The following is a 26,420-nucleotide window of genomic DNA, read 5'->3' as shown; positions in this document are numbered from 1 at the left end:
TGATTTTCAGCATCCCATATGTTCCCCAAGCCTGCCAGGGGCAATTTCTGGGTGCAGAGCCAGGAGTAACTCGGAAGTGCTACCAGAAAAAAAAAAAAGTGCTACTGGGTGGGCCCTAAAACAAAAACAAAAACAAACAAACAAAAAGAATAAAAAAAGTTTGGCTGGGGGAGGCAGTGGAGAAGCAGCAAAAGGCAGAGAGACAAAGGGGCAGCAAAAAGTTAGCAGAGAAAGCAGATGTGAGGAAATGCATATGGCGGACAGGGCCATGGAATAAAAGCAAGCTGACTCCAATGAAACTTTGACTGCTTGTGAATTGTTTCTCCACCATTTTCCTGCATCTTCAGATCCACTAGCCAAAGGGGCTAGAGGTGCCATGCCGAGGGAGGCCTCACCTAACAAGTGAACCTTTACTCTATACTTTTTAATCTTTATTTTACAGGGGTAGGTAGGGGAGTTGTGAATGCTGATTTCCCAGCCAGTTACTGGAAACTGGGATTGATTCATTGTCTGTCTCCCAAGACAACCCTGAACCCCCTTCTAGGAAAGGCAGAGCTCCACATGCAGCATATCTGGATGCCACCAGGCATGTCCCACATCCAGGATGACCTCGGAGCAGTGCAAACCAGAAAGTTTGTGCCCCAGTGGGTTTTTCTCTGCCCCAGACTGGATCTTCCATGTGCATGCTGGGCTGGGAAACCAGTTATGGCTCGGAGCTGGACATGAAACTGGGTTTGTGCCCAGGCGCCATGAAGCATGGAGGAAGGGGACATTCTAAAGCCAAGTAACAACGTGGTGAGGTGGGAAGAGCAGTGAGTGGGGAAATAGGCAGAGGGAGAACAGGACAGGGAAGGTCTCTCCCACTGCCCATTCTCCTTCATGACCAGCAATAAATGCCCTCCCAGCCTCACCCCCAACATGGGATGGCAAAACAACAGCTTACCAGCAGACTGGAAATTTGTCTGCCTATATTTGTGCACCTGTATAAAGAAAGCCTTAATTTTACAGCACTGAATGGTATTCAGCATCTCCATGTGAGTTACTGTTGTTGTTATTATTAAAATAAGATATCTAAGAGATATCTAAAAATGGAGCTATTTAAGGATGGAGGCTAGAATCTAGGGCAATAATGTAGGGTATGTCCGCCCTCTTGTGTCCATATCTGTGTATTACAATCTCTCTCTCTCTCTCTCTCTCTCTCTCTCTCTCTCTCTCTCTCTCTCTCTCTCTCTCTCTCTCTCTCTCTCTCTCTCTCTCTCTCTCTCAAATCCCCTTTGATACAGAAATAAGATAGGGACTGGTAATTTCTTTCTCTGTGTGTCTCTTTGTCTCTCCTCTTTGGGACAGAATTTCCTTGTGTCTCTTTTTTCTCCCCCGTTTGCCTTCTAATTCTATAATGTGTCACTTCCATGCAAAAATAAAGATGATGGTAAAAATAGAGAATAGGAGACTAGAGCAAGTTGATATCCCAGTGGATAGTAGGGCATCCCCTATGGTTCCCTGCCAGGATTGACTCCAAGGTAAAGGACCAGGAATAACCCCTGAGCACTGCTGGGTGTGATCCAAATAAAATAATGGAGAAAAATAAATCTGGGTCAAAAGAACAAGTACAATGATTTTATGATTATGATAATTATTAGATTATTATAGTAAATAAATCCTGTTCTTCAAGTGTTTCATTTTCTTTTAATGTCACAAAGTTGGTTGCTTAAAAAGTAGGCACTTTTGGGGCCGGAGCAATAGAACAGCGGTAGGGCATTTGCCTTGTATGTGGCAAGGCAACCTGGGAAGGACCCGGGTTCAATCCCCAGCATTCCATATGGTCCCTCGAGCCTGCCAGGAGCCATCTCTGAGAGCATAGCCAGGAGTAACCCCTGAGTGCCACAGGTATTGAATAATAATAATAATTAGGCACTTTCGAGTCTGTAATTAGGACATTAAACCAGAGAGGTCAGGCCACTCCAGAGGTCACACACAGGGGTACAAAGGGTGTCCCCTGTTGGACACCACATGAGTTGCAGGTGAGAATGTGGACCCAGCTCAGTCCCCACTGATAGTGGGTGGTTGCGGTGGGCTCAGGTTTCTTCACTTGCAAAGGTGAGGGGCAAAAAACTCAACAACTGCAGGCAGTTGGGAGCTAACTTGCCTATAAGAGAAGCCTGCAAGGATCCCAATTTGGGGTACTGGCACCAGCCTGGCAGCCATCAAGCTTGCCAAAAAGGTGGAGAGCATGTGTTTTAATAATAACTTAATTTTCAAATACTTGCTCAAGAAGAGCTTGTGAGCTGGCGTCTCATGAAACTGGCCCGAGGATCAGATCCAGCTGGCTATGCTGGGAGAGCTCGAGTACATCCTTCACCCGTGGGGGTCCCACTTCCATCCCCCACATGCACAGTTTGGGGGCACCCAAGGTAGGACCCCCAGGTCCATGCCTGGCAATAGCCTCGGTGCTCGGGTGGGTGGGTGTGACCCCAACTAAAAGGCCAAAAACTGAACAGATGCTCTTTCCTATAATGGTTCCCGGGGTTGGATGGCCAGCCACGTTCATCCACGTTCATCACATTACACACAGTTAAGAATGTTTTGAAAGTTAGGGCCAGGGGCTAGTGTGATGGCTCAGTGGTAGGGCATTTGCCTTGCACGAGCTAATCTAGGATGGACCGAGGCTCGATCCCCTGGCATCCCATTTGGTCCCCCAAGCCAGGAGCCATTTCTGAGAGCATAGCTGGAGTAACCCCTGAGCAGTACCAGGTGTGGTCCAAAAACAAAAACAACAGAAACAGTTGAGGATGGAGAGATAGCACAGCAGGGAGGGATTTTGCCTTGCACTAGGCTGACCCGGGTTTGACCCAGCATCCCATATAGTCCCCTGAGCACTGCCAGGAATTACCCTTAAGCTTAGGGCCAGGACTGGACCCTGAATAAGCCCTGGGCACCGACAGGTATGTGCCCCCCCCAAAAAAAAATATTCTGACAAGCTCCTTAATCATAACAAACCAGCAATTTAACTGCCCAGATCTTCTGGGCAAGGGGACCAGGGACAGAAGGTGCCAACTCTGGCCAAGAAACACTAAGTTCTCCTGAACATGTTGAACTAAGGGGCCGCACATAATTGGGGAAGAACAAATTCAGGGTGCAGGGTGGGGGAAGTTACATGGTGCCAGAGACTGAACCTGGGGCTCCTGAGTGCAGAGCCTGTGCTCCATCCCTTTGCAACATGTATGGGTTCCAGGAGCTTCGAAGTGATGGGGCAAGAGGCCCTATGTCTGGAACCCCCTTTTGAGATTGGGAGTGTCCCTCCCTCAACTAGGTGCACAAGGCAGGGGTGCAAGGGTCAGGGCCCAAGGGTCAGCGCCAACAGGTAGCGCCTGGGATAGAGGGCACGGGGCAGGGGTGCATAGGGTAGGGAAGGGGCGCCCAGGGCAAGGCTCGGTCACCTCCAGAACTTCCTGGCGCACATCGACAATTCGGAACCAGTGGCGCAGCTGCGGGAAGCCCTCGAGTTCAGCGTTGCGCTCCTGGAGTGCCACCTTCTTCTTGCAGGACAGTTGCCTGCTGAAGTATTTCACCAGCTTGCTCTGTGGGGCAGAAGGCATGGATCAGTCGCATGGCCATGAGGATATAGAACCACTCCTTACTCCCCACCTCCCCGCCAGCCCTATTGGAAAGGCTGGACCCGCTATCCAGTGCCCACTGCCAACTATAGTACCCACGGCAATGGGCACCCCCTCACCGGCTGGAAAGGGTGGACAGTGGGCAATTAATCATCTCCAACTTCAGGCACCTATGCTTGGACCCGATGATTCCACTCCTATGAGTTTAGCCCTGCAGATATTATCTCCCCTTACCCCCCATACCCGGCTACACAATGAGAAGCAAGAGGTTATTTCTCATAGCTTTGTCTGTGGTGGCCATGGGGAGGAGGCACCCCAAAAGTGAGGACATGACACCCAGTGAACTCTGCAGCCATTGAGCCAACAGTGGTGACCGAGATCAGGTATGTGAGGATCACACACACACACACACACACACACACACACACACACACACACACACACCAGCAGATGAGCAGGGTGAGAGGGCTTGCTCTGGACTTGGGGAAGGAATGAAGTAGGGTTGGGAGCAGAGGTGGAGAAGTAGTATTTAGACCTTCATGGACAGGAAGGAAGGAAGGAAGGAAGGAAGGAAGGAAGGAAGGAAGGAAGGAAGGAAGGAAGGAAGGAAGGAAGGGAGGAAGGGAGGGAGGGAGGGAGGGAGGGAGGGAGGGGAGGGAGGGAGGGAGGGAGGGAGGGAGGGAGGGAGGGAGAGAGGGAGGGAGAGAGAGAGAGAGAGGAAAGAAAGAAAGAAAGAAAGAAAGAAAGAAAGAAAGAAAGAAAGAAAGAAAGAAAGAAAGAAAGAAAGAAAGAAAGAAAGAAAGAAAGAAAGAAAGAAAGAAAGAAAGAAAGAAAGAAAGAAAGAAAGAAAGAAAGAAAGAAAGAAAGAAAGAAAGAGAAAGAAAAGTGTTAGGGTATTTGCTTTGCACACAGCCAGCCCAGGTTTAATCCTTAGCATCCCATATGGTCCCCCACGCACCGCTAAAAGCGATCCCTAAGTGTAGAGTCAGAAGTAAGTATGAGAAATTTAAAAAACTATTTTGTTTTAAAAATTAAAGAAAAGGGGCCGGGAAGGTGGCGCTAGAGGTAAGGTGTCTGCCTTGCAAGCGCTAGCGTAGGATGAACAGCGGTTCGATCCCCCAGTGTCCCATATGGTTCCCCCAAGCCAGGGGCGATTTCTGAGCACATAGCCAGGAGTAACCCTTGAGCGTCAAACAGGTGTGGCCCAAAAACAAAACAAAACAAAACAAAACAAAACAAAACACCACTAAAGTGAGTCCAGAGCAATAGTACAGCAGGTAGTGTTTGTCTTGCACACAGCCAACCCAGGTTTGATCACCAGCAATTTGTTCCCCTGAGCCCACTAGGAGAGATACTTTACCACAGAGCCAGAAGTTAAGTCCTGAGCATTGCCAAGTGTGGTCCAACAAGTAGAATAAAATAAAAACCTCTAGAGTATCTCTTACTATGTCTATGCATTACTAATACTTAATTAATATATATATATATTTAAACCCTGTAACATTCCAGAATAAGATCTACTAAAACCCTAAACAAACACTAAACACTAAAACAAAGTTTATCAATGAAATTAAATGATACTTTAATGTTTTTCCTTAAGTCCCAGGATAAACACGTGACATGGTTAAATCTCTGCTTACAGATATGACCTGAAATTGGAAGTGAATGGTCAGATGCAGGAACTGGATGAAAGGCTTGACACTTCTTTAAATTAACAACAAAAATAGATGAAGGGCTGAAGAGATAGCACAGTGGGTAGGGTGTTTGCCTTGCACATGGTTGACCCAGGTTCAATTCCTGGCATCCCTGAATGCCACCAGATATGGTCAAAACACAAACAAACAAACAAAGTTTAATGATGGATGGATGGATGGGTGGATGAATGGATGGATGGGTGGATGGGTGAGTGGTAAGTGGGTGGGTGGGTGGAAGAATGGGTGGGTGGGTGGATATGGGATGGATGGATGGATGGATGGATGGATGGGATGGATGGATGGATGGATGGTAGATGGGTGGGTGGGTGGGTGAATGGGTGGATGGATAGATGGAGGGATGGAGGGATGGATGAATAAATAAATGGATGGGTAGGTAGATCGGTGGATAGATAGAGATAAAATGATAGGCCACCATTCTAGTCTGCTCTGATTGAAGAGGAGAAGGGATAGACTTTTAAAACTCATCATTCTACTCTGTGAGACTTTGCAAATTTGTCAACAAACTCAAGAACAAACAGGCAAAGGCATAGAGATGAGCAAACGAGAACAGTTCACTGGAGTTTCAAAAACCCATCTTCTGGATTCCTTAATTGAATCTTAATCTTTGAACTTGATAGGAACAAACACATTTCACTTGCAAAAACATTCAAAAGGGACCATGCTTGGTGACCAATAGCCATCAACATGAGGTTTCTGCTAGCTGGCGTGTCTCAGCTTTGTTTTCTGAAGAAGTGAGATTTTACTATTTTTTATTCTATACCTCTACATCCCTTCTAGATTTCACATATGAAGAGAGAAAGAAGGATCTGGTTTCTAGAGATAAATAATGGTAGCGCAGGATCAACTTCTTGAAGAAATAGGAAGAAGCTTTGGTTGGGATGAGAGTGACAGCACAGTGCGTAAGTTGCTTACCTTGCACTCAGCCGACCCGGTGCCCCAAGCATCACTCAGGAGTGGTCCCTGAGTGCAGAGCCAGGGATGACCCTTAAAGCATCACCACTGTGACTCAAAAGCAAAACCTTCATTATTTTAAATTGCTTAAGTCTCGGATGCATTAGTGGGGATAAAGAAAGGCCAAGTGATCTTGGATGCATTGGCGGGGAAATCAATAAAGACAGAAGTAAATATCCAAGCCAAAGTCAATGAGAATAGAATCAAGGGGCCTAAACTTTAACCATCTAAACTCAGAGGACTGTTCTACTGGCAGGCCAGGGAAAGGGTGGTGGTATAGGATGCATTCTGGGTCCATGGGTGAAGGGAGATCGACATTGGTGGGGGAAAGGTCCCTGATTCATCGTCTATCTCAAATTCAGCTATGAAGGATTCTGTTGATCACACTGATTCAATAAAACAATATTAAAAATAAATAAATAAATTGTTTAATTTGTTTTTTCTTATGGGAAATTGGAAAACTAGACAAAGACCAGAGGCTGCATAAGTAGCCGGAGCAACAGAAGCATCCCAGGGCCTGCTCTGACCATCACCTGGAAAAAGAGACATTACCAGGCTTTCCTATCAGATGCCGCCCAGGAAAAGGGTGAACATCTCTCCACAGCAAGCAGCTTCAGCCCTGCCAAAATCTCTCTCTGGCAAAGACTTAACCTTAGGGGACCCCCCAAATGAATTAAAATAGGGGCCCAGAGTGATAGGGAGGACATTTGCCTTGCATATGGCCTACCTGGGATCAGTCTGACTCTGGTTTGATCTCCTGCAGCCCATATGGTCCCCCTAGCCTGCCATGAATAATTTCTGAGTGCAGAGCCAGGAGTAACCCCTGAGCACTACTGGGTATGACTCCAAAACAAACAATCAAAAAGAAATAAAAATAGGGGCCTGAGAGATAGCACAGAAGTAGGTCGTTTGCCTTGCATGCAGCCGACCAGGGAGGGACCCGGTTCGATTCCTGGCATCCCATATGGTCCAACAGCCTTCCAGGGGCAATTTTTGAGTACAGAGCCAGGAGTGACCGCTGAGCACTGCTAGGTGCAGCCCAAAAGTCAATCAACTAATAAATAAAGTTAAAAAAAAAAGAAATAAAAATAAAGACACAAGCACCCCCAGAATAGGAAAGATCAGGGAAGGGAGAGAAACGTGCCTATCTGCTTTGGAGAATTGAAGAGCAGAAATGTAGGGTAGATATCCTATGCTGGAGGCAAGGGGGAATGCAGAGACCCTGTGGACATCTAGTGAGCAGCTGAAGGGGCTCGGGGGTGGGGGCAGATCAGACAGACCCAGGGGTAGGCATAGAGTGGCAGCTGGGGTATAGCCATTTCTAGAAAAAGAACTCCAAGGTCATTCTCCATTCAAGAGGCTCTCCCTCTTGGTTTTGTGTGCAGTTCTGAATGTTTCTCTTCCCTTGGGAGATTTCTAAATATGAGTTAGGCACACACAAGGTACACACACACACACACACACACACACACACACACACACACATACACACACACACACCACAACACTACTGCAGACAGAGTCCACGGTGTGTCCTGAGCTGTCCTCAGACAAATGCCCAGACTTGGGCATCTGGACATTTGCAGAGTCATGTGCCAGCCTTCTGTCTGCTGAAGCCCCTTTTTTCTTTCCAAATGAGGTTTGTTTTGTGCTGGCTTTAAATAAAAGAAAAAGAAGGGGCCGGCGAGGTGGCGCTAGAGGTAAGGTGTCTGCCTTACAAGCGCTAGCCAAGGAAAGGACCACGGTTCGATCCCCCGGTGTCCCATATGGTCCCCCCAAGCCAGGGGCAATTTCTGAGCGCGTAGCCAGGAGTAACCCCTGAGCATCTAACGGGTGTGGCCCAAAAAACCAAAAACCAAAAAACAAAACAAAACAAGAAAAAGAAAAACTGGGGGCCGGGGCAATAGCACAGTGGTAGGGCGTTTGCCTTGCACACAGCTGACTCAGGTCGGATCTGGGCTTGATCCTCAGCATCCTATATGGTCCCCCAAGCCAAGAGTGATTTCTGAGTGCAGAGCCAGGAGGAATCCCTGAGCGTCACTGAGTGTGGCCCCAAAACCAAAAATAATAATAATAAAAAATAAAACTGCTCTTGTTCCCATCATGTTTTAGTAAACCATTTGTACCATGTTTTGCAAAAGCATAAAGGCAGATGGGGGTGTTGGGAGGGGGCTGGAATCCCAGGGAATGACTCAGTAGCAAATATGCCCCAAGTCTGCAGTGTGGTAGTTACACCGAGTCCCCTCCCCAGCAGTGCCCTTTGTGCTCTGAACTCAGTTCTACCACCCACCAAGCAGGCACATTCTGGTTAAGCAACCCCAATGGCAAAAGAGAGGGGTCAGGAAAAGGAATTTAATGGCAGCGAAGGCCATCCCTCCCTGCACTCAGAATTTCAGGGACTGACTTCAGTCCTCCATCTGTCACTACTATCAGAAACAATTCCAAGGGCTGGAGCGATAGCACAGCAGTAGGGCATTTGCATTGCGTGTGGCCAACCCCGGACAGACCCCGATAGAATTCTCGGTATCCCAAATGGTCCTCCTAACCTGCCAGGAGCGATTTCTGAGCACAAACCTAGGAGTAACCCCTGAGTGCCACTGGGTGTGACAGGAAGGAAGGAAGGAAGGAAGGAAGGAAGGAAGGAAGGAAGGAAGGAAGGAAGGAAGGAAGGAAGGAAGGAAGGAAGGAAGGAAGGAAGGAAGGAAGGAAGGAAGGAAGGAAGGAAGGAAGGAAGGAGAGAAAGAAAGCAACCAAGCAAGAAGAAAGGAAGGAAGGAAGGAGAGAAGAAAGAAAGAAAGAAAGAAAGAAAGAAAGAAAGAAAGAAAGAAAGAAAGAAAGAAAGAAAGAAAGAAAGAAAGAAAGAAAGAAAGAAAGAAAGAAAGAAAGAAAGAAAGAAAGAAAGAAAGAAGAAAGAAAGAAAGAAAGAAAGAAAGAAAGAAAGAAAGAAAGAAAGAAAGAAAGAAAGAAAGAAAGAAAGAAAGAAAGAAAGAAAGGAGAGAAAGAAAGCAACCAAGCAAGAAGGAAGGAAGGAAGGAAGGAGAGAAGAAAGAAAAACAGAAAGAAACAAAGAAAGAAACGGAAGGAAGGAAGGAAGGAAGGAAGGAAGGAAGGAAGGAAGGAAGGAAGGAAGGAAGGAAGGAAGGAAGGAAGGAAGGAAGGAAGGAAGGAAGGAAGGAAAAACTATTTCCCAGGAACAGCCTTGCTGTCAATGTCCAACCATTCCTTAGTGGGGTTGCTTGGGTGTTAGTAATGAGAAGGGTCTCTCAGCTTGCACAATTTTTACTCCTGCTCCAGCTATGAACTTGAACACAGAACCCAGAACTCTGAGGCCCAGCCCCAGGCCCTTAAGACTAAAATCCAGAAGCACAGATCGTCAAGAGATCAATAGAAAAAGGGTCTTTCTTGCCTTTCACGCTGCCAGAATTCTTTTGACGGTCTGTTTGTTTTCTTGGAGTGGGGGAATGGTTTAAGAAGCTATTCCTGGGGCCAGAGTGATAGCACAGTGTCTAAGGCGTTTACCTTGCACACGGGCAACCTGGGGTTCAGTTCCCAGCATCCCACATGGTCCCCCAAGCCTGCCAAGTGTAATTTCTGAGTGCTGCTGGATGTGGCCCAAAAACCAAGAAAAAAAAAATCTATTCCTGGCTCTACTCAGAGGGCCCTTTCTGGTGCCATCTGAAGAGCCAGGGCTGGAGCAATAGAACAGTGGGGAGGGTGTTTGCCTTGCATGTGGCCGGCTTGGGTTCGATCCCCGGCATCCCATAGGGTCTGCAGAGCCTGTTAGAAGTAATTTCTGAGTGCAGAGCCAGGAGTAACCCCTGAGTGCTGCCAGGTGTGGTCCAACCCTTCAGGAATAAAGCCAGGATCAGCCACACTGCAAGACAAGCACCGTGAACTATCTCTCTGATGCCAGGGGTTTTGGGGGGGGGGGGGTAATGAGGGGGTGCTGTTTTATTTTAGATCATCCTCAATTTAAGGCCATGGAAGAGCATCAATACAAAATAATTGTTCCAGTTTAAAGTGAATAAATATGAGGTTCTTGCCCCCCCCCCCCCAATCTGGCCTGAGTCCACTCTCAGATTCCGATGTCAAGGCAGGTCCCCTGGGCATGGAGGTGTATTTCTCCATCTCCACAGCAGAGGGCAACCTGGCACCTTCCAATGCAGATAAACTGCAGCCCGGCGCCTTATTACTGTACCCGATTAGCTTGCTGGTAAATTTAGCAGCATAAACAAAAAAAAAATTAAGTTAAGACATGTGACGGAGCTATAAATAATCGTCTGAGATATCTGGGAACTTTTCACTCAAAAATCTAAAGCTAGATCAACCCAGAGACCCGGGCACAAGCTCTTGGTGGGGAGCTGATGTGTTAGAGACCCCAAACCCAAAGACCTTGGTGCTATTTTATTTATTTATTTGTTTATTTATTTATTTATTTATTTATTGTTTGGGGGTCACACCCAGCTGCGCTCAAGGGTTTCTCCTGGCTCTGCGTTCATAAAACACTTCTGGCAGGCTCGGGGGACCATATGGGATGCAGGGAATCGAACTTGGCCACTTGTGTCTAAAGCAAAAGCCCTTTCCGCTGTGCTATCTCTCTGGCCCAGCAATTTATTTATTTATTTATTTATTTATTTATTTATTTATTTATTTTTAATTTTAGGAAAAGGGGGAAAATGAAAAAAAAAACCCACAACAGGAAAGTCAAGTTCATCTATCCATGGAAGCAGGGCTCTCACCCCCATCTTCTTAACCATCTCTTCTATCCATTCCACATAGGCTCCCCGGGGACCCTCTGCACCCCTCAGGGCTGCGGATGACCCCTGGGTGGCTTCCTTGGCAAGGCAAGGGCAGAGCAGTAGAGTCCAGAGCCCTTAGGGGCATGCACCCTCCACCTCTAGGACTCTCCCTCCTCCTCCTCCCTGCTTCCCCCATTTTTTCGGGTAACACCCTCTCCCCCACCACCACCCTGCCACACCACCACCTGCCCTTTTCCCTGGGTACTACTGCAGTGAGCCCACAAATTAGCCTGTTTACTGGTCTCCATGGCTACGCCCCGCCTGCCTCCCCATTACGCACGGAGTGCTCACTCGCCCAGTTGGCACCGCCTGCAAGGAGGCTGTGCTCTCTCTACCTGCTTCCCCCACTCTCCACTCTGCACCCCCGCCTTCAGATCAGATCTGCGCCTGGCCTGCGGGTTCAGCTCTAGGCCTCATGTGTTGTTGTTGTTGTTGTTGTTATTTTGTTCTGGTCACTGGATGAACCCATTCTGAAGAGGGAGGATGGAGACGAACTGGACTGGCTTTTGCACACAATTTATCCAGCTTACACAGAGCCCTGGGGTTCGAACCCCAACCCAGCAGGACCTCCCCCAAAGCTACTGGCTCTATATAGTCTTACTGCATCATCCCCAGCAGCACTGGAGAGGTCTACACACGAGTCTACACACACACACACACACACACACACACACACACACACACACACACACACGAGTAACAATGCACACACATCAGTCTCAGCTGAGCATGGAATTGGGACCTGCCCCCTGCAATGCCAGCTCCTTTTTTCCCAGCTCAGTGCATGCTCAGAAGTCGCCCCAGGCTCAAGGGGTTCAAAGAGCCTTGAGGGCCCGTCCCCTGCAGGCACACCCGGCAACACCACCCCACCCTGACGCAGTCCCGCCGTTGCCAAGACAACCATTGCCATAACAGCCCTGGCTGCTCAGAGGCCCGGCTGACAGGGGAGGAAGATTTGACTGGCCAGCGGCTCAAATGACAGGTTGCAGCCACTGATTCCCTGCTGCAGGCTGGAGCTGGCAGATGGTGGGTCAGAACTGGGTCCCTGGGCTGAGGCCGACCTGGTGCCATCCCCTGGGGTGGGCTGAGGCACTGTGACCAGCTGCCCACAGGTCTTGAAATTCGAGCTGCTAAGGAACATTAGGTGTAACCGGAGGGAAGGGAAGACACCTGGGCAATAGCTGAGACACCTGAGAAATAGCTCAGTAGCTCTGAAAGTGGGTTCATGCCTAGCCAGGTCAGAGACCTAAAGTCCATCCCCGGTATCTCGTGGCTCCAAAGCCTCCCAGAACTGCCATTGAAATGGCTCAGACAGTTGGGCCTGAGTAGCAGCAGCCTCTTATGATACAGAACGCTAAACTTGGAAGGCCCCAGGACCCTCCAAAAAAATTGTGGGCTTTTTTCCCCCAGAGATTTATTGAGCATTTATAGGTCTGTAGTAACTTTCCCCCCGTGATCACTGTTCACACTGAAAAACTGATGCTCGAATACTCCAAGCACTCTTCTTGTAGTAGTTTAAATACTCCATGCTAGGGGCTGGAGAGATAACACAGTGGTAGGGTGTTTGCCTTGCGCGCAGCTGATCCAGGACAGGCAGTGGTTCGAATCCCAGCATCCCAGCCTGGCAGTGGTGATTTCTGAGTACAGAGACAGGAGTAATCTCTGAGTGCCACCGGGTGTGGCCCAAAACCAAATAAATAAATAAGTAAATAAATGAAGTCTAAAAAAAAATACTCTACGCTAGGTAAGTGACAGAGTTGAACTCATCCGACCCATGGCTGATACCACTGGTTTGAACTCAAAGTGATTAGTGCAAAGTATAACTCAAATTTTTCAGATCCTAAATCTGATATATTTCTATTAAAGTAGCATTCATTACAAAAAATTTTTTTATGAGCCAAAGCAATAATACAGAGGATATGAAGCTTGTCTTGCAGGCAACTCATCTAGGTTTCATCCCCAGCACCTCTGATCCCACCAGGAATAATTTCTGAGAGCAGAACCAGGAGAAAGCCCTGAGGTCATTGAGTGTGTCCCCCACAAACCCAACAGAACAAAATCTCTTTGCTTAATTGGGTGGGGGGGGGTCATATCCTGCAGTCCTCAGAGGCTACTTGTGGTTCTGTGCTTGCAGATTGCTTCTGGGGGTTCTGGGTGGAAGCACATGATTCTAGAGATCAAATCCAGGCTCTTCCCTACGAAGCCTGTGCTCAGCACCACTCAGACGTGCTTCTCTGATGCCATCTTTTTGGTTTTGATTTGGGGGGGGGTCACATCTGGGCAGTGCTTAGAGAATTATATGGTGTCAGGGACAAAGCCCAGGCTTGCTACATGCAGAATGAGCTCACTTTTGGGCCCCCCAATAATACTTTTGCCAGCAAGCTCTGTTCCCACTACTTTATGATTAATCACCAATGATGCAATATTTGCAGCCAGCAAGCTGGCAGTGTTTTATTGAGCCCTTATTATGTCTAGGCGCAGTGCTAATATATTAATATATATGTATGTATGTTTATAAATTAATTCATATATTATGTATTATAAATGTATATGATTTATAATATATGATACATTATATAATATGTTATAATTATGTAATTTATACAAATGTGTGTTTTTAATATAATTAATGGCATAATAATATCATTGATATTATCAGATTTCTACCTGCCTGCTAATGTCTAAAGAACCTCTGGATTTGTTGGGTTTTTTTTATATTTTTTTCGTTGTTGTCTTAATCTCCACTTAGGGAACCTGCTAAAAATACACAAAAGTGGAATCCCATTTCTCCTGGGAGGGGGTGAGGAACATCTCACCCTGCTTCTTTTAAACAGAGTCCCCAGAGAGTTGTGAGCCAGAGCACAGCCTTGGAGTTGGGGTGCTCTGCCCATCACTGACAGTGGGGGACCCTGCAATTCTGAAGAGGGCAAGTTTTAGGTCCTGGAAGAAAAAGAGGTGGGGGACCAGGAGGGTGGCTAGACCCAAAGAGCTTCCAGAGCAGGAAGTCACAGGAAGAGGGGCCAGAGTGATAGCACAGCGGCAGGGTGTTTGCCTTGCAGGCTGCCGACTTGAAATGGACCCAGGTTTGATCCCCAGCATCCCATATGGTCCCGCAGCCTGCCAGGAGCGATTTCTGAGCACAAAGCCAGGAGTAACCCCTGAGCACCACCAGATGTGCCCTCCCCCCACAAAATAAATAAAAATAAAAAGTAACAGGAAGAGGGTGGGAAGTTAAGGGCACACCTTTATGTCTGGGTGGGTTCTGGGGGGCCCTACAACTGTCCCAAGAAACAGAAACTTGTGGGCAGGACCTGGACTTGATTGACACCTTAATGCAGAGCCAGGGTTCTGCCTTGTCAGTGGCAAAGATGGATAAGCTGTAACCGCTGTTGCTTCAAGAAACAGCTTTTAGTATGACTGGAGCCTCTAGCTGGTCTTTTGGCAGGATGTGTCATAAGTAAGGTCTCCCTGTTCTTAAACCAGATTTCCCCAGATTTTGCTGTGCCTATGCAAAAATAAATAAATAAAATTAAATAAAAAATAAAGGGCAGGAGAGATAGCATAGCAATAGGGCATTTGCCTTGCATGCAGCTGATCCAGGACAGACGGTGGTTCAAATCCTGGCACCCCATATGGTCCTCCATGCCTGCCAGGAGTGATTTATGAGTGTAGAGTCAGGAATAACCCCTGAGCGTAGCTGGGTGTGACCCACAAAAATCAAAAAATTAAAATAAAAATAAAATAAACTTATTTTTAATTGGGGTTTTTAATCTCTTACTTTTAAATTGGGGCTCCCGCCTTTTTCATAAAACCTTGGGACATGGATTACTTTATTTTACCACATATTCCCTCATTTTTCTATGGAATAAGAAGAAAGGGATAAAGAAAGGCCAAGTGGTCTTGGATGCATTGGCAGGGAAATAAATAAGGACAGAACTAAATATCCAAGCCAAAGTCAATGAGAAAAGAATCAAGGGACCTAAACTTTAACAATCTAAACTCTAAGGGGCCTGTTACCATGGCAGGCCAGGGAACAAAGGGTGGTGACATAGGATGCACTCTGGGGCCTTTGGTGGAGGGAGGTCGACACTGGTGGTGGGAAGAGCCCTGACTCATTTTATAGCTCAAATTCAACTATGAGGGACTCTGTAGATCACAAGTATTTCAATAAAATAAATTTAAAAAAATAAAATAAAGCTATTAAAACTGGGGGTACAAGGGGCCGGCAAGGTGGCGCTAGAGATAAGGTGTCTGCCTGGCAAGCACTAACCAAGGAAGGACCGTGGTTCAATCCCCCGGCGTCCCATATGGTCCCCCCCAAGCCAGGGGCGATTTCTGAGCGCTTAGCCAGGAGTAACCCCTGAGCATCAAACGGGTGTGGCCCTCCCAAAAAAAACTGGGGGTTCAATGCCTGGGCATTATGGGAGGGCTATGGTTAGGAAGACACCTCTAGTAATGTGGGGTCCCTGGGCAGCTCGGGGCAACAATAGTCATTCGACAGTAATAATGAAGTGAAGGGAATGGGTGCAGGGAGAGTACCCAATTGTTCAATAATGTTTTTTTATGTTTTGGGGAAGAGCCACACCCAACAGGATAGTCAACTCCTGGTTTCAGGTTGCTTAATTAGCTCTTGGGGGGACCCCATGATGCTAAGGGATCAGAGATTGGCTCTAGCCAGTATTTGAAATTTCAAGTGTTTCATTGGGGCCAGAGAGCTAGCATGGATGGTAAAGAGTCTGCCTTGAATGTGGCCAGCCCCAGATCAAAGGCCCAGCCTTGCACAGGTCATTTCTGAGTACAGAGCCAAGGGTAGCCCCTAAACACCACCTAGTATAGCCCCCAATCAAAAAGTGAATTAGTTTTTCATTGATTAAGAGCCAACAAATCAAATTGCCCCTTAAATGAGATTTAAATGGGATTTAAATATGAAGACATGGCAGGCTTCATGAACAACGCCACCTCCTGAGTACAACAGGGTAAAAAGCAGGAGGAAGATGAGGGCCTTTTCATTCACATGACCCACCCAGGTTTGATCCCCGGCTTCCCCTCTGGTTTCCTGAGCCCTACAGGGGGGATTCCAGAGTACAGAGCCAGGAGTGAGCCCTGAGCACCTCTGGGTGTGGCCCCCAGACCAAATTCAAAGAAACCAAAAATCAAACAGTGTCCAGAGCTCAGAGAGACAGCTGTCTGTCTATCCAGGGCACTTGATAGCCACTCTCCCTGTGTTGCCCACAGTAGAAGTTGCCTGTCTGTATTGCGGGAAGCTGAACCCCTCAACTCAATGGGGACTAGTTCATCTCCTGAAGACATCCAACGGCCATGGGGCCCTCCAACCAGAAGATTCCTCTCCCTGCTTTTCTCTCCCTTACCTCCCAAGGATGTTTGTGGGCCTAAACCAAAGGGTCAGCATGGAAGAGTGAGGGGTAGCTGAGGCACATTTCAGCAGGGGCCCAGGCTAGGTTTCTTCCTGAGGAGACCAAGAAAAACACACCCTAAACTCTCCTATCTCTCCGTGAGGGTCCCCTCGGTGGCCCTGACTGTGCCTCCATCCCTGTCCCCACGCCAGCCAGTATGTGTCCAGGGGCAGTCCTGGATTGAAGCAGTCAACATCCTCCTTCCAGAATGCAGAGGCCCCACATGCTTACAATAAAATCACTGATTTGGTTACAAGAAGACACTAAAACCACAAATCTATAGGCTGGATTAATTTTGTTTTGTTTGTTTTTGTCTGGGGCCAAACCTGGTGGCACTCAGGGGTTACTCCTGGCTCTGTGCTCAGAAATCGCTCCTGGCAGGGTTGAGGGCCTACATGGTGTGCTGGGAATTGGCAACATGCAAGGCAAATGCCCTCCCTGTTGTGCTATCACTCCGGCCCCCATACAGGATAAATTCTTTTTTTGGTGGGGGCCACATTTGGCGATGCTCAGGGGTTACTCCTGACTTTGCGCTCAGAAATCACTTCTGGCAGGCTCAAGGGACCATATGGGATGCTGGAACTGAATCCAGTCCCTCCCAAGTAGTCCATATGCAAGGCAAATGCCTTACCACTGTGCTATCACTCTGGCCCCCCAGGATGGATTCTTGAGTGAATGATGTGCAGAAATGAACGAATGAAAATCTTCCCCAAGGGCCCGGAGAGATAGCACAGCAACCTAAGGTGGTTGGTTCGAATCCCGGTGTCCCATATGGTCCCCCGTGCCTGCCAGGAGCTATTTCTGAGCAGACAGCCAGGAGTAACCCCTGAGCACCACCGGGTGTGGCCCAAAAACCAAAAAAAAAAAAAAGAAAAAGAAAAAGAAAAAAGAAAATCTTCCCCAAATAAAAAGCCATCGCCAACCCAATCTTCCTGGGATGTGAGTTCACAGTCTGCTCCCTGGATTGTTATTTTTCATGGGATTTTTTGTTTGTTTTTGCTTGTTGGGGTTAGTCTTGAGGTGTGGCAGAGATCTGGTGAGTAAAAGAGACTCAACAGGGGGCTGGAGTGATAGCATGGAGGTAAGGCGTTTGCTTTTCATGCAAAAGGTCGGTGGTTCGAATCCCGGCATCCCATATGATCCCCCGAGCCTGCCAGGAGTGATTTCTGAGCATAGAGGCAGGAGTAACCCCTGAGCGCTGCCGGTTGTGACCCAAAAAAAAAAAAACCGAGAGAGAGAGAGAGAGAGAGAGAGAGAGAGAGAGAGAGAGAGAGAGAGAGAGAGAGAGAGAGAGAGGCGCAACAGATGGGCAAATCCGACCATCTGCTACTCACCAGGCAATAAGGTTACCTCAGAGAAAGTTTGGAAAGTTCTTTCCAAAGAGAATCTTTGGATCATGTAGCCCCCCCTTTCCAAGGGTCCCCATCTTTCCAGTGTGACACACAGCCTCAAACTGCCCCCAACAGCCTGGAACTGGTGAGCATGGTCGCTATTTCTCAATTCTGTGTCTCCGCCTCCAAGCCTCAAAGGGGCACACTGTCCCCATCTCATCAACACGGGGGCCAACAGCCAGCTGGGCCACTGGCTCAGGGTGCATGAGTGGCCCTTGGCACTCTGTCCACAGACCCGGCAGCCAGTTGAGTTTACATTTCCAAACTCAGTTAATATGGCTTATGATCCTGCTCCCTAAAACTTACACTTAAGGGCCCTCCAGAGCTGTCCCTGCAGGTGTGAGCACCAGACTGAGCTCAGTCCAATCTTCAGAAAAGAAACACCCATGGGTGCTCAGAGCTGTCCCCTCCACATAGGTCTGCCATCTGGGAACCCCTGGAAGCTACCAAGGCAGATGCAGCATTTGACCCTAGGCTAGGTAAATATGGGACCCTGCAAGGTGAACCTTTCCTCCAACTTTCTTTTTCCCTAACCCCTTCCTTTGAGATGTAAAAACTCATCCCATAGTTGCTGTTGTTTTTTGTTTTGGTTTTGGGGGTTGGTTTGAATAAAGAAAGGTGTCTGGGGTCCTGAGAGATAGTATGGAGGTGGGGCGTTTGCTTGCATGCAGAAGGATGGTGATTTGAATCCCGGCATCCCATATGGTCTCCCGAGCCTGCCAAAAGCAATTTCTGAGCATAGAGCCAGGAGTAACCCCTGAGTGCTGCCAGGTATGACCCAAAAAAACAAAAAACAAAAAAGGTGTCTGGTTTGGTGTTCAAGAAAGCACATGGCAGAGAGACCATGAAGGAAAAGCAGGCTAACTCCAATGAATCTTTGGACTAGTTTGTTATTATTTCTCCACCTCTACCCTACTTCGTCAGATCCATCCACCTAAGGGGTTAGAAACAAGGTGCCTGGGGTGGTCTCACCCAACTCATGAATTTTTTAATTTTTATTTTATAGGACCCCTGGTGAGCTCCCCCATAATTGAGCACCTCAGCCGGAAATGTGAATCTCAGCCAGCCCACTGATGAGACCGAAGCAATCTTGGAGAACAGGATGACCAGAAAGTGTGTGGGCAGCACAGATAAAGGGTAACTGCCAATGAGCATCATTCCATGGCTGAAGCGTGTCACACACACACACACACACACACACACACACACACACACACACATTCTGCCAGTGAGTTCCCTCCCCCTCACCCCTGGAAACACCATGACTGAGTATCTAAACACTACAACCTAGAGTATGTGCAGCCTTGGTCATCACAAGCGGAAAGAGGAAGAGGGGGAAGGCAGGACAGGCTTACCCTGACACACACAGGCATGACACACACACACCCCAGGGAAACACAGCAGCAGCAGCTCAACTATGCTACATCCCCTCCCGAGGAAAAGATCTGGCAGCACACAAAAATGCTCAGTGTGACAGAGTAGAGCAGGGGACAAGCCCAGGAAGCAGTGAGCACTGGAACAGAGGCACAAACCAAGTGTTTCAAAGGCAAAGAAATGGCCCCTGGGTTGAAAAATGTGAGAAAATTTGCCCAAGGAAGCAGACCCGGACAGGCAATCGTGATTTAGGCTCTGTCAACATGCTGGCCAACTGCCCCTCCACATAAAATAGATAGCCCACTGTCACCTCTCTCTCTCTCTCTCTCTCTCTCTCTCTCTCTCTCTCTCTCTCTCTCTCTCTCTCACACACACACACACACACACACACACACACACACACACACACACACACACACACACACACACCCTTATTTTTCAGGAAGCTGACTGAGCAACACCAAGGAGGAAGGGGACAGAGCTGGGAAAGCCTGGAGATTTGTTTTTTGTTTTTTGTTTTTTGGGGCCACACTCGTTCGATGCTCAGGGGTTACTCCTGGCTAAGCGCTCAGAAATTGCCCCTGGCACGGGGACCATGTGGATGCCGGGGGATCGAACCGCGGTCCTTTCTTGGCTAGCGCTTGCAAGGTAGACACCTTACTTCTAGCAGACTAGAGAGAGCTGGAACATTTCCTTCATTTACCAACCACTCTACCCAGTGATTTACCAATTATTTACCAATAATTTATCACTGGGGCCGGGCGGTGGCGCTGGAGGTAAGGTGCCTGCCTTGCCTGCGCTAGCCTAGGATGGACCTCGGTTCGATCCCCCGGCGTCCCATATGGTCCCCCAAGAAGCCAGGAGCAACTTCTGAGCGCATAGCCAGGAGTAACCCCTGAGCGTCACAGGGTGTGGCCCAAAAACCAAAATAAATAAATAAATAAAAATAATTTATCACTTACCAATTACTCCACCATGCATCTGTATGACCATCCATCTATTTATGCATCTGTCCATTTTATATCATATATCCAATCATCCATCTAACCACTTTTCCATTCAACCAAACATCTATCCATCATCCATCTATCCATCCATCCATTCATTTATTATAAATCCATCCACTCATTCAACCTAACATTCACCCATTATTCATTCATCTATCCATCCTTCTATCCAATCATCCATTTACTATGCAGCAAATCCTCCATTCAAACACCTTTTCATTCAACTCAACATAAACCCATCATTCAATCATTTTATCATGCATTCAGTCATCCAACTGCTTACTTACCAGATATTTATTCATCTATCTAACCACTCATCCATTCAACCAACCATCCATTTCACATGCAGCCATTCATACAACCAACCACCTTTCCATTCAACCACGCATCAACCCATCATCCTTCCATTATCCATCTATCCATTTATCATACATCCTTTCATCCAACCATCCACTTAACAAACACTTATTCATCCAACTAACCACCCATCCATTCAATCAACCATCCACCCATTATCCATCTACCCACCCAACTATCCATTTATATAGCATGCATCAACCATGAATCTAACCACCCATCCATTCAGCCAAATGTCCATCTAGGCACATCCCTGGAGTCCCCTGAGCATTGATGGGGTGTCCTGATTTTTCCAGCACCACAGGACCCAACATTACAGCATCTTCTGACCTTTACATTGAATCGCCAAGTCAGTTGGCTAAGAATTGCCAATGGGGTCTCCTAAGCACCACTTGGGAGGTCCCCTCAAAATAGTAAGTTGAAACATCAGGAAGCCATTACCCATACTGAAGTCCATGATCCCACACTGAGAGTATTGGGCTGTGCAATCCTGTTGGATCCAAGTGACAGCATTTCAATTATGACTCTGCTGAGGTCTTCTCTTCACACCTCTCCAGCAACAGATGGAGCACCCCCTCTGTCAGGTAGGAAAACTGTCACTCACTAGGGCCATCTTTTCTTCCTGTGCATAATGTAACACCAGAGTCTCTGAGAGGAAGAGGAGGAGGTAGAGGAAAAGGAGGAAAAGGAGGTGACCCTCCAGCACTTCCCCGGAGTCCACTATTGGGATTGATCAGAACAGCTGTTGGATTGAGGGTATAGGAGGTAGGGACCCAGGCTCAAGAAGGTCAGATAAATTCTCTGGGTTGCAGAGCTAGTTAATGGCTCTGCTGAAAACACAAGGAGATTGTGGGCCAGATAGATGCCTCAAAGGCAGGACAGAACTCAAATGTTGCACTTGGGAGCTCAACTTAGATCTGAGGTACTGCTGAAAGACATGCATGTACACACATGCAAGCACACACAAATCTTTCCAATGAATATCAGAAGAGCCATGACTGTCTGTATTTACACATTCTACTGCACCACACTCTGGGAAGCAGAGAGGCTATGTGGCTCCACATTTTACAGAGAGGAAATGGAAACCGAGAGTGGCAGGCAGTTGACCTGAGAGAACCCAGCCAGGGAACAAAGAGCCAGTAAAAGGAACAAATGCAATCTAACTCAGAGTCCCCTGTCCCCAGCTAATATACTGCCCCTACAAAGTTATCTCTAAGGAGAAGGAGTACATAGTACCTTATAAGCCAGACACATTTAACCATACAGGCACCTAGACATAAATGCATAACACATTGCAGTGCACATACAATACATATATTGTATATAATATATTATATAGCTTACACATAATAGATATAACAGAAATACAATATATTATTGATGTAATAGTAATTGGACTTTGACAAGCCCCCAAGACATGCCCTTAGAATTGGACTTGGATATGCCCCTTGGACACACCTCCTGTAATGGACAATGGTTCTTGGGGTATATAAGAAAAACGTTTGACAGTTGATGGGAGGAGCCCAGGGGAGGGTCCAGGGTAGAGCCTGCTGGCCCACTAGGCCTAGAGGCCAGGTCACCCAAGCCCACCTGAGATAAAGCATCCAGCAAGATGCTGCCTTGCTGCCTGCTTTGCCTGCCTCTCTCTCTCTCTCTCTCTCTCTCTCTCTCTCTCTCTCTCTCTCTCTCTCTCTCTCTCTCTCTCTCTCTCTCTCTCTCTCTCAGGCAGCTGGCACCTGACCCTTGCAACTTTGCAACCCTTGCAATATATAACATAATAAATGTTATAGAGTAAATGTTTATAGGAAACATAAATGTTTATAGAAAATAAATGCATATAGAAAACATACATCTAGGTGTCTGTGTAAGTTATGTCATATCTATTTTTATTTTCCCGACATATATTTTATAATAAGCATCTATTAAGTGGGTTATTTAATATAAATAGGTAGAGGCCCATCCCCTGGGGGTAGGACAGACTATACTGCCTCCCTTTTTATCGAGGGTGCAAGAACTAGGCCAGAAGGGGGAGGGTTTACGTGCTGGCCTGGCTTGGTCCGAGTCCAGTATTCTCAGCTTGGGTGAAACCACACACAGGGAGAAAAGATGAGGCAGTTCCTAAGAATCCACCCTAGCAGGGGGCTCCCCTATTTCAGGGAACTAAAACCCCAACTCAAAATGGGAGCTTCCACAGAGTCATCTGGAAATGGCAAAGGAAGAAATACAGAAGCATGGTGACTCCCAGGGGCTGGCTAGCTCTGTGATTCATAAACAGTGACAGAGACCCCTCTCAGAGATGGACAGATAGGGGTAGGAAGTCCAAGCAAGGGAGAATCAAAGGAATGTCTTTCACCCACCCTCCTAAAACTTCTCTCTAGTAGCCCATTGGTCAGGAGGGAGTCACTAGACCACAATTTGCCAATCATGTCCTTTGACTTGATCCAATCAGAAGTGACCAATGTCTGGCTTGTTACCCAGAAGAATAAACTTAACACTGGACTGGAATTTGGAAAGCCAAGGGGAACGTGTGTATTTTGGGTAGGCAAGAAGTATCCATCACACCCATGAAGGGGGCCTCTTTTCCATGATTGTTTAGCCATTGTTGAGGAAAACCATGAAGCTACTAGCACTTTTCCACTTTTATTTGAGGTTTGACCTTTGGTTTCACTTCCAGGAAACTTCCCAACTTTCCAAAGAGTATAGACCAACCCTAGATGAGATTTCTGAGAAAGAAGGACAATATCACACATCCCAGTTTCTGTCAGATCAAAAAATATTGTCTTCTTATGACATACACTGAACCCTTGAACAACCCAGGCTGGAACTGTTCATGTCAGGGGTCTCAAACTCAATTTACTTGGGGGCCGCAGGAGGCAAAGTCGGGGTGAGGCAGGGTCACATAAGGGATTTCGCTTACCGAATATTCTCAATAAAAAATCACATTAGTAAGAAAAAAAAATCGCAAAACATCGCATTAAACAGTTGCATACCCCGAACGGAACTGCTCAGGGTATACGAATGTTTAATGCAATTTTTATTGCGATTATTCGGTAAGTGAATAATCACGAATACTGCGATATTTGAAGGCCGGCCATGGGCCACAAAATGTTGTATGGAGGGCCGCAAACAAGACCCACGGGCCGAGAGTTTGAGACCCCTGGTCCATGTCTTCATAGAGAGATTTTCAAGAAAAATCAATCCAGAAATCAATCCAGAACCAGGATAATATAGGAAATTGGGGTGCTTGCCTTACACATGGTCAACCCAGGGATCGATCCACAGCACCACATATGATTGATCCCCCCCTTCCCGCCAAGCACTGCCATATGTGATCCCTGAGTAAGAGCTGGAAGTAAACCCTGAGCACCTCTGGGGTGGCCCCAAAACAAAAATAAATAGGTCCAGGGAGTTCTTTGCAGCCCCGATCCCCACAGTCATACACATTCTGTGTCTGCTGTCAGTGTTGATTTGTGGAGATGAAGTATCACTTAAAAAGGGACTGAAGAGTCTTTGGCTATTGGCATCAGTTTCATTCAGTTGCTCACAAATGCACAGTTGAGTGCCAATTTGCTTTTAAGAAATCACAAGCTATGTGGGGATTTTTTTTGTTTTGTTTTTTAGTTTTTGGTTTTTGGGCCACACCCGGCGTTACTCAGGGGTTACTCCTGGCTATCTGCTCAGAAATAGCTCCTGGCAGGCACGGGGGACCATATGGGACACCGGGATTCGAACCAACGACCTTTGGTTCTGGATCGGCTGCTTGCAAGGCAAACACCACTGTGCTATCTCTCCGGGCCCTATGTGGGAATTTTTAACTGCATACCCCGACCCAGGCTCTTTGTTCAAGAGCCAACTGTGGATGCCAGAGAGAGATGGATGGATGGATGAACAGATGGATGGATGGACAGACAAATGGATGGATGCATGGATGAATGGATAGATGGACGGATGAATGGTTGGATGGATGGATGGATGGATGGATGAGTGGGTGGGTGAGTTGGTGGGTTGGTGAGTGGGTGGATGGATGGATGGATGAATAGGTGGGTGGGTGGGTAGGTGGATGGATGGATGGATTAATGAATAGATGAGCAGATGGACGAATAGACGGATGGATGGATGGATGGGATTTATGGGTGGGTGGATGGATGGGTGGGTGGGTGTTGGGGGATGGATGCATGAATGGATGGTGAAAAAAATGGGTGAGGGTTGGGAAGTGGATGGATGGATGAATAGACAGGTGGATTAGTGGACAGGTGGATAAACAGATGGACTGATGGATAGATAAATGGATGGACAGATGAATAAATTGATGGATGGGTAGGTAGGTGGGTGGGTGATTGATGAGGGATGGATTGATGGGTGGGTAGGTGGATGGGTGGGGTTGGGTATGGGTGGATGGATGAGTAGATAGAGAGAATGAGAAGTGAGAGTGGGTTTAGAGAGAGCTCAAGGGGCTGAACACATTATTCACATGCAGGGGGCCTGGGTTTGATGTCCAGCACTATTGCTGGAGCAATCCCCCTCCCTCCAAGCATTGAGCTGGGAGTAGTCCCTGAGTACAATAAAGAAAAAATTTAAAACACATGGGCCATAGAGATAGCACAGTGAGCAGGACCTTTGCCTTGCATGGGGCAGACCCAGGGATGATCTCTGGCATCCCCTTGGCTCCCTTGAGTTGCAGGAATAATTTCTGAGCACAGAGATAGAAATTTTGGTGTGGCCCCAAAACAAATAATAACAACAACAAAAATCCACAGTGAGAAGCCAGGAAAAAGGGTGCTCACCCCAAATGGATCATGCCACATCTTGGTCCTGGGAGGGCATGCTTACAGGTTCCCTGCTCCCTCTGCAGTACTCATTTGGGAAGCTAAAAATGAAGCCTGGGAGTAAAGGGGAGCTTGTTTTCCCAAGAAGATGAAGATTCCTCTCAGGAAAAAAGTTTCAGAGAGTGACAAGTGTATGGATGACAGCCCAGTTCAGGGGCTCCAAGTCAACCAGTGGTATTCTTTTGTTTGTTTTGTCACACTCAGTGGCACTCAAGGGGTTACTCCTGCCAGGAGAAATCACTCCTGGCAGGCTCAGTGGACCATATGAGATGCCGGGGATTAAATCTGAGTCCATCCAGGGTCAGCTGAATGCAAAGCAAATGCCCTACCACTGTGCTATCTCTCCGGTCCCCAATGGTATCCATGAAGCTACAGCCCACGTCCTGTTCCCCAGATTTTACCACTGCAACAGGATATTCCACCAGAGAAAACCCGGGGATTCGAGGGTCTATTTGTTTAGCAGCAGGAAAGAGACAGACAGAGAGAGAGAGAGAGAGAGAGAGAGAGAGAGAGAGAGAGAGAGAGAGAGAGAGAGAGACAGAGAGAGACAGAGACAGAGAGAGACAGAGACAGAGACATAGAGACAGAGACAGAGAGAGACAGAGACAGAGAGGCACACAGAGAGAGGACCAGGTGCATTTGCTTGGACAGCTGGAGGCGGGGGAGGGGCATCTGAGGGACCCTTCGGGATCAACCTTCAATCTCAGGAGCCAAAGCAAAGTTGGCCCAAGGCCTGAGGAGAAATCAGAGCTCAGGAGACTCTCTGGGGGAAAGCAAGCAAACCTTGGGGGATTGATGGATTAATAGGGAGGGGGGCGGCCTAGGTGGGGAAGGTTTCAACTGGATAGTTCTAGGGAGAGCAGGAGGAGGCTTCGAAATGAGGTGCAGGACATGCACCTGACCAGCCAGCTCAGTGCTGGTAGTGACCTCAAATTTTCCATCCAAATCCCCACCCGCGTAAGACTGGCCTCT

At 47.5% G+C, this 26,420-nt stretch overlaps 1 protein-coding gene across 2 annotated transcripts in view; it reads right to left on the bottom strand.

The window, feature by feature from the left end:
• The window catches only part of KSR2 (kinase suppressor of ras 2), a 348,927-nt gene that overhangs the window by 262,238 nt on the left and 60,269 nt on the right, over positions 1-26,420 (bottom strand). For both annotated transcript variants that reach the window (XM_049788775.1, XM_049788776.1), the window contains exon 2: positions 3,438-3,578. In XM_049788775.1, the coding sequence (XP_049644732.1) occupies positions 3,438-3,578 (141 nt within the window). The remainder of the gene's footprint in view (positions 1-3,437; positions 3,579-26,420) is intronic.

This window comes from Suncus etruscus, chromosome 15 (assembly GCF_024139225.1).
Source record: "Suncus etruscus isolate mSunEtr1 chromosome 15, mSunEtr1.pri.cur, whole genome shotgun sequence".
NCBI classification, from domain to species: Eukaryota; Metazoa; Chordata; class Mammalia; order Eulipotyphla; family Soricidae; genus Suncus; species Suncus etruscus.
This window is presented reverse-complemented; position numbering and strand designations above follow the sequence as displayed.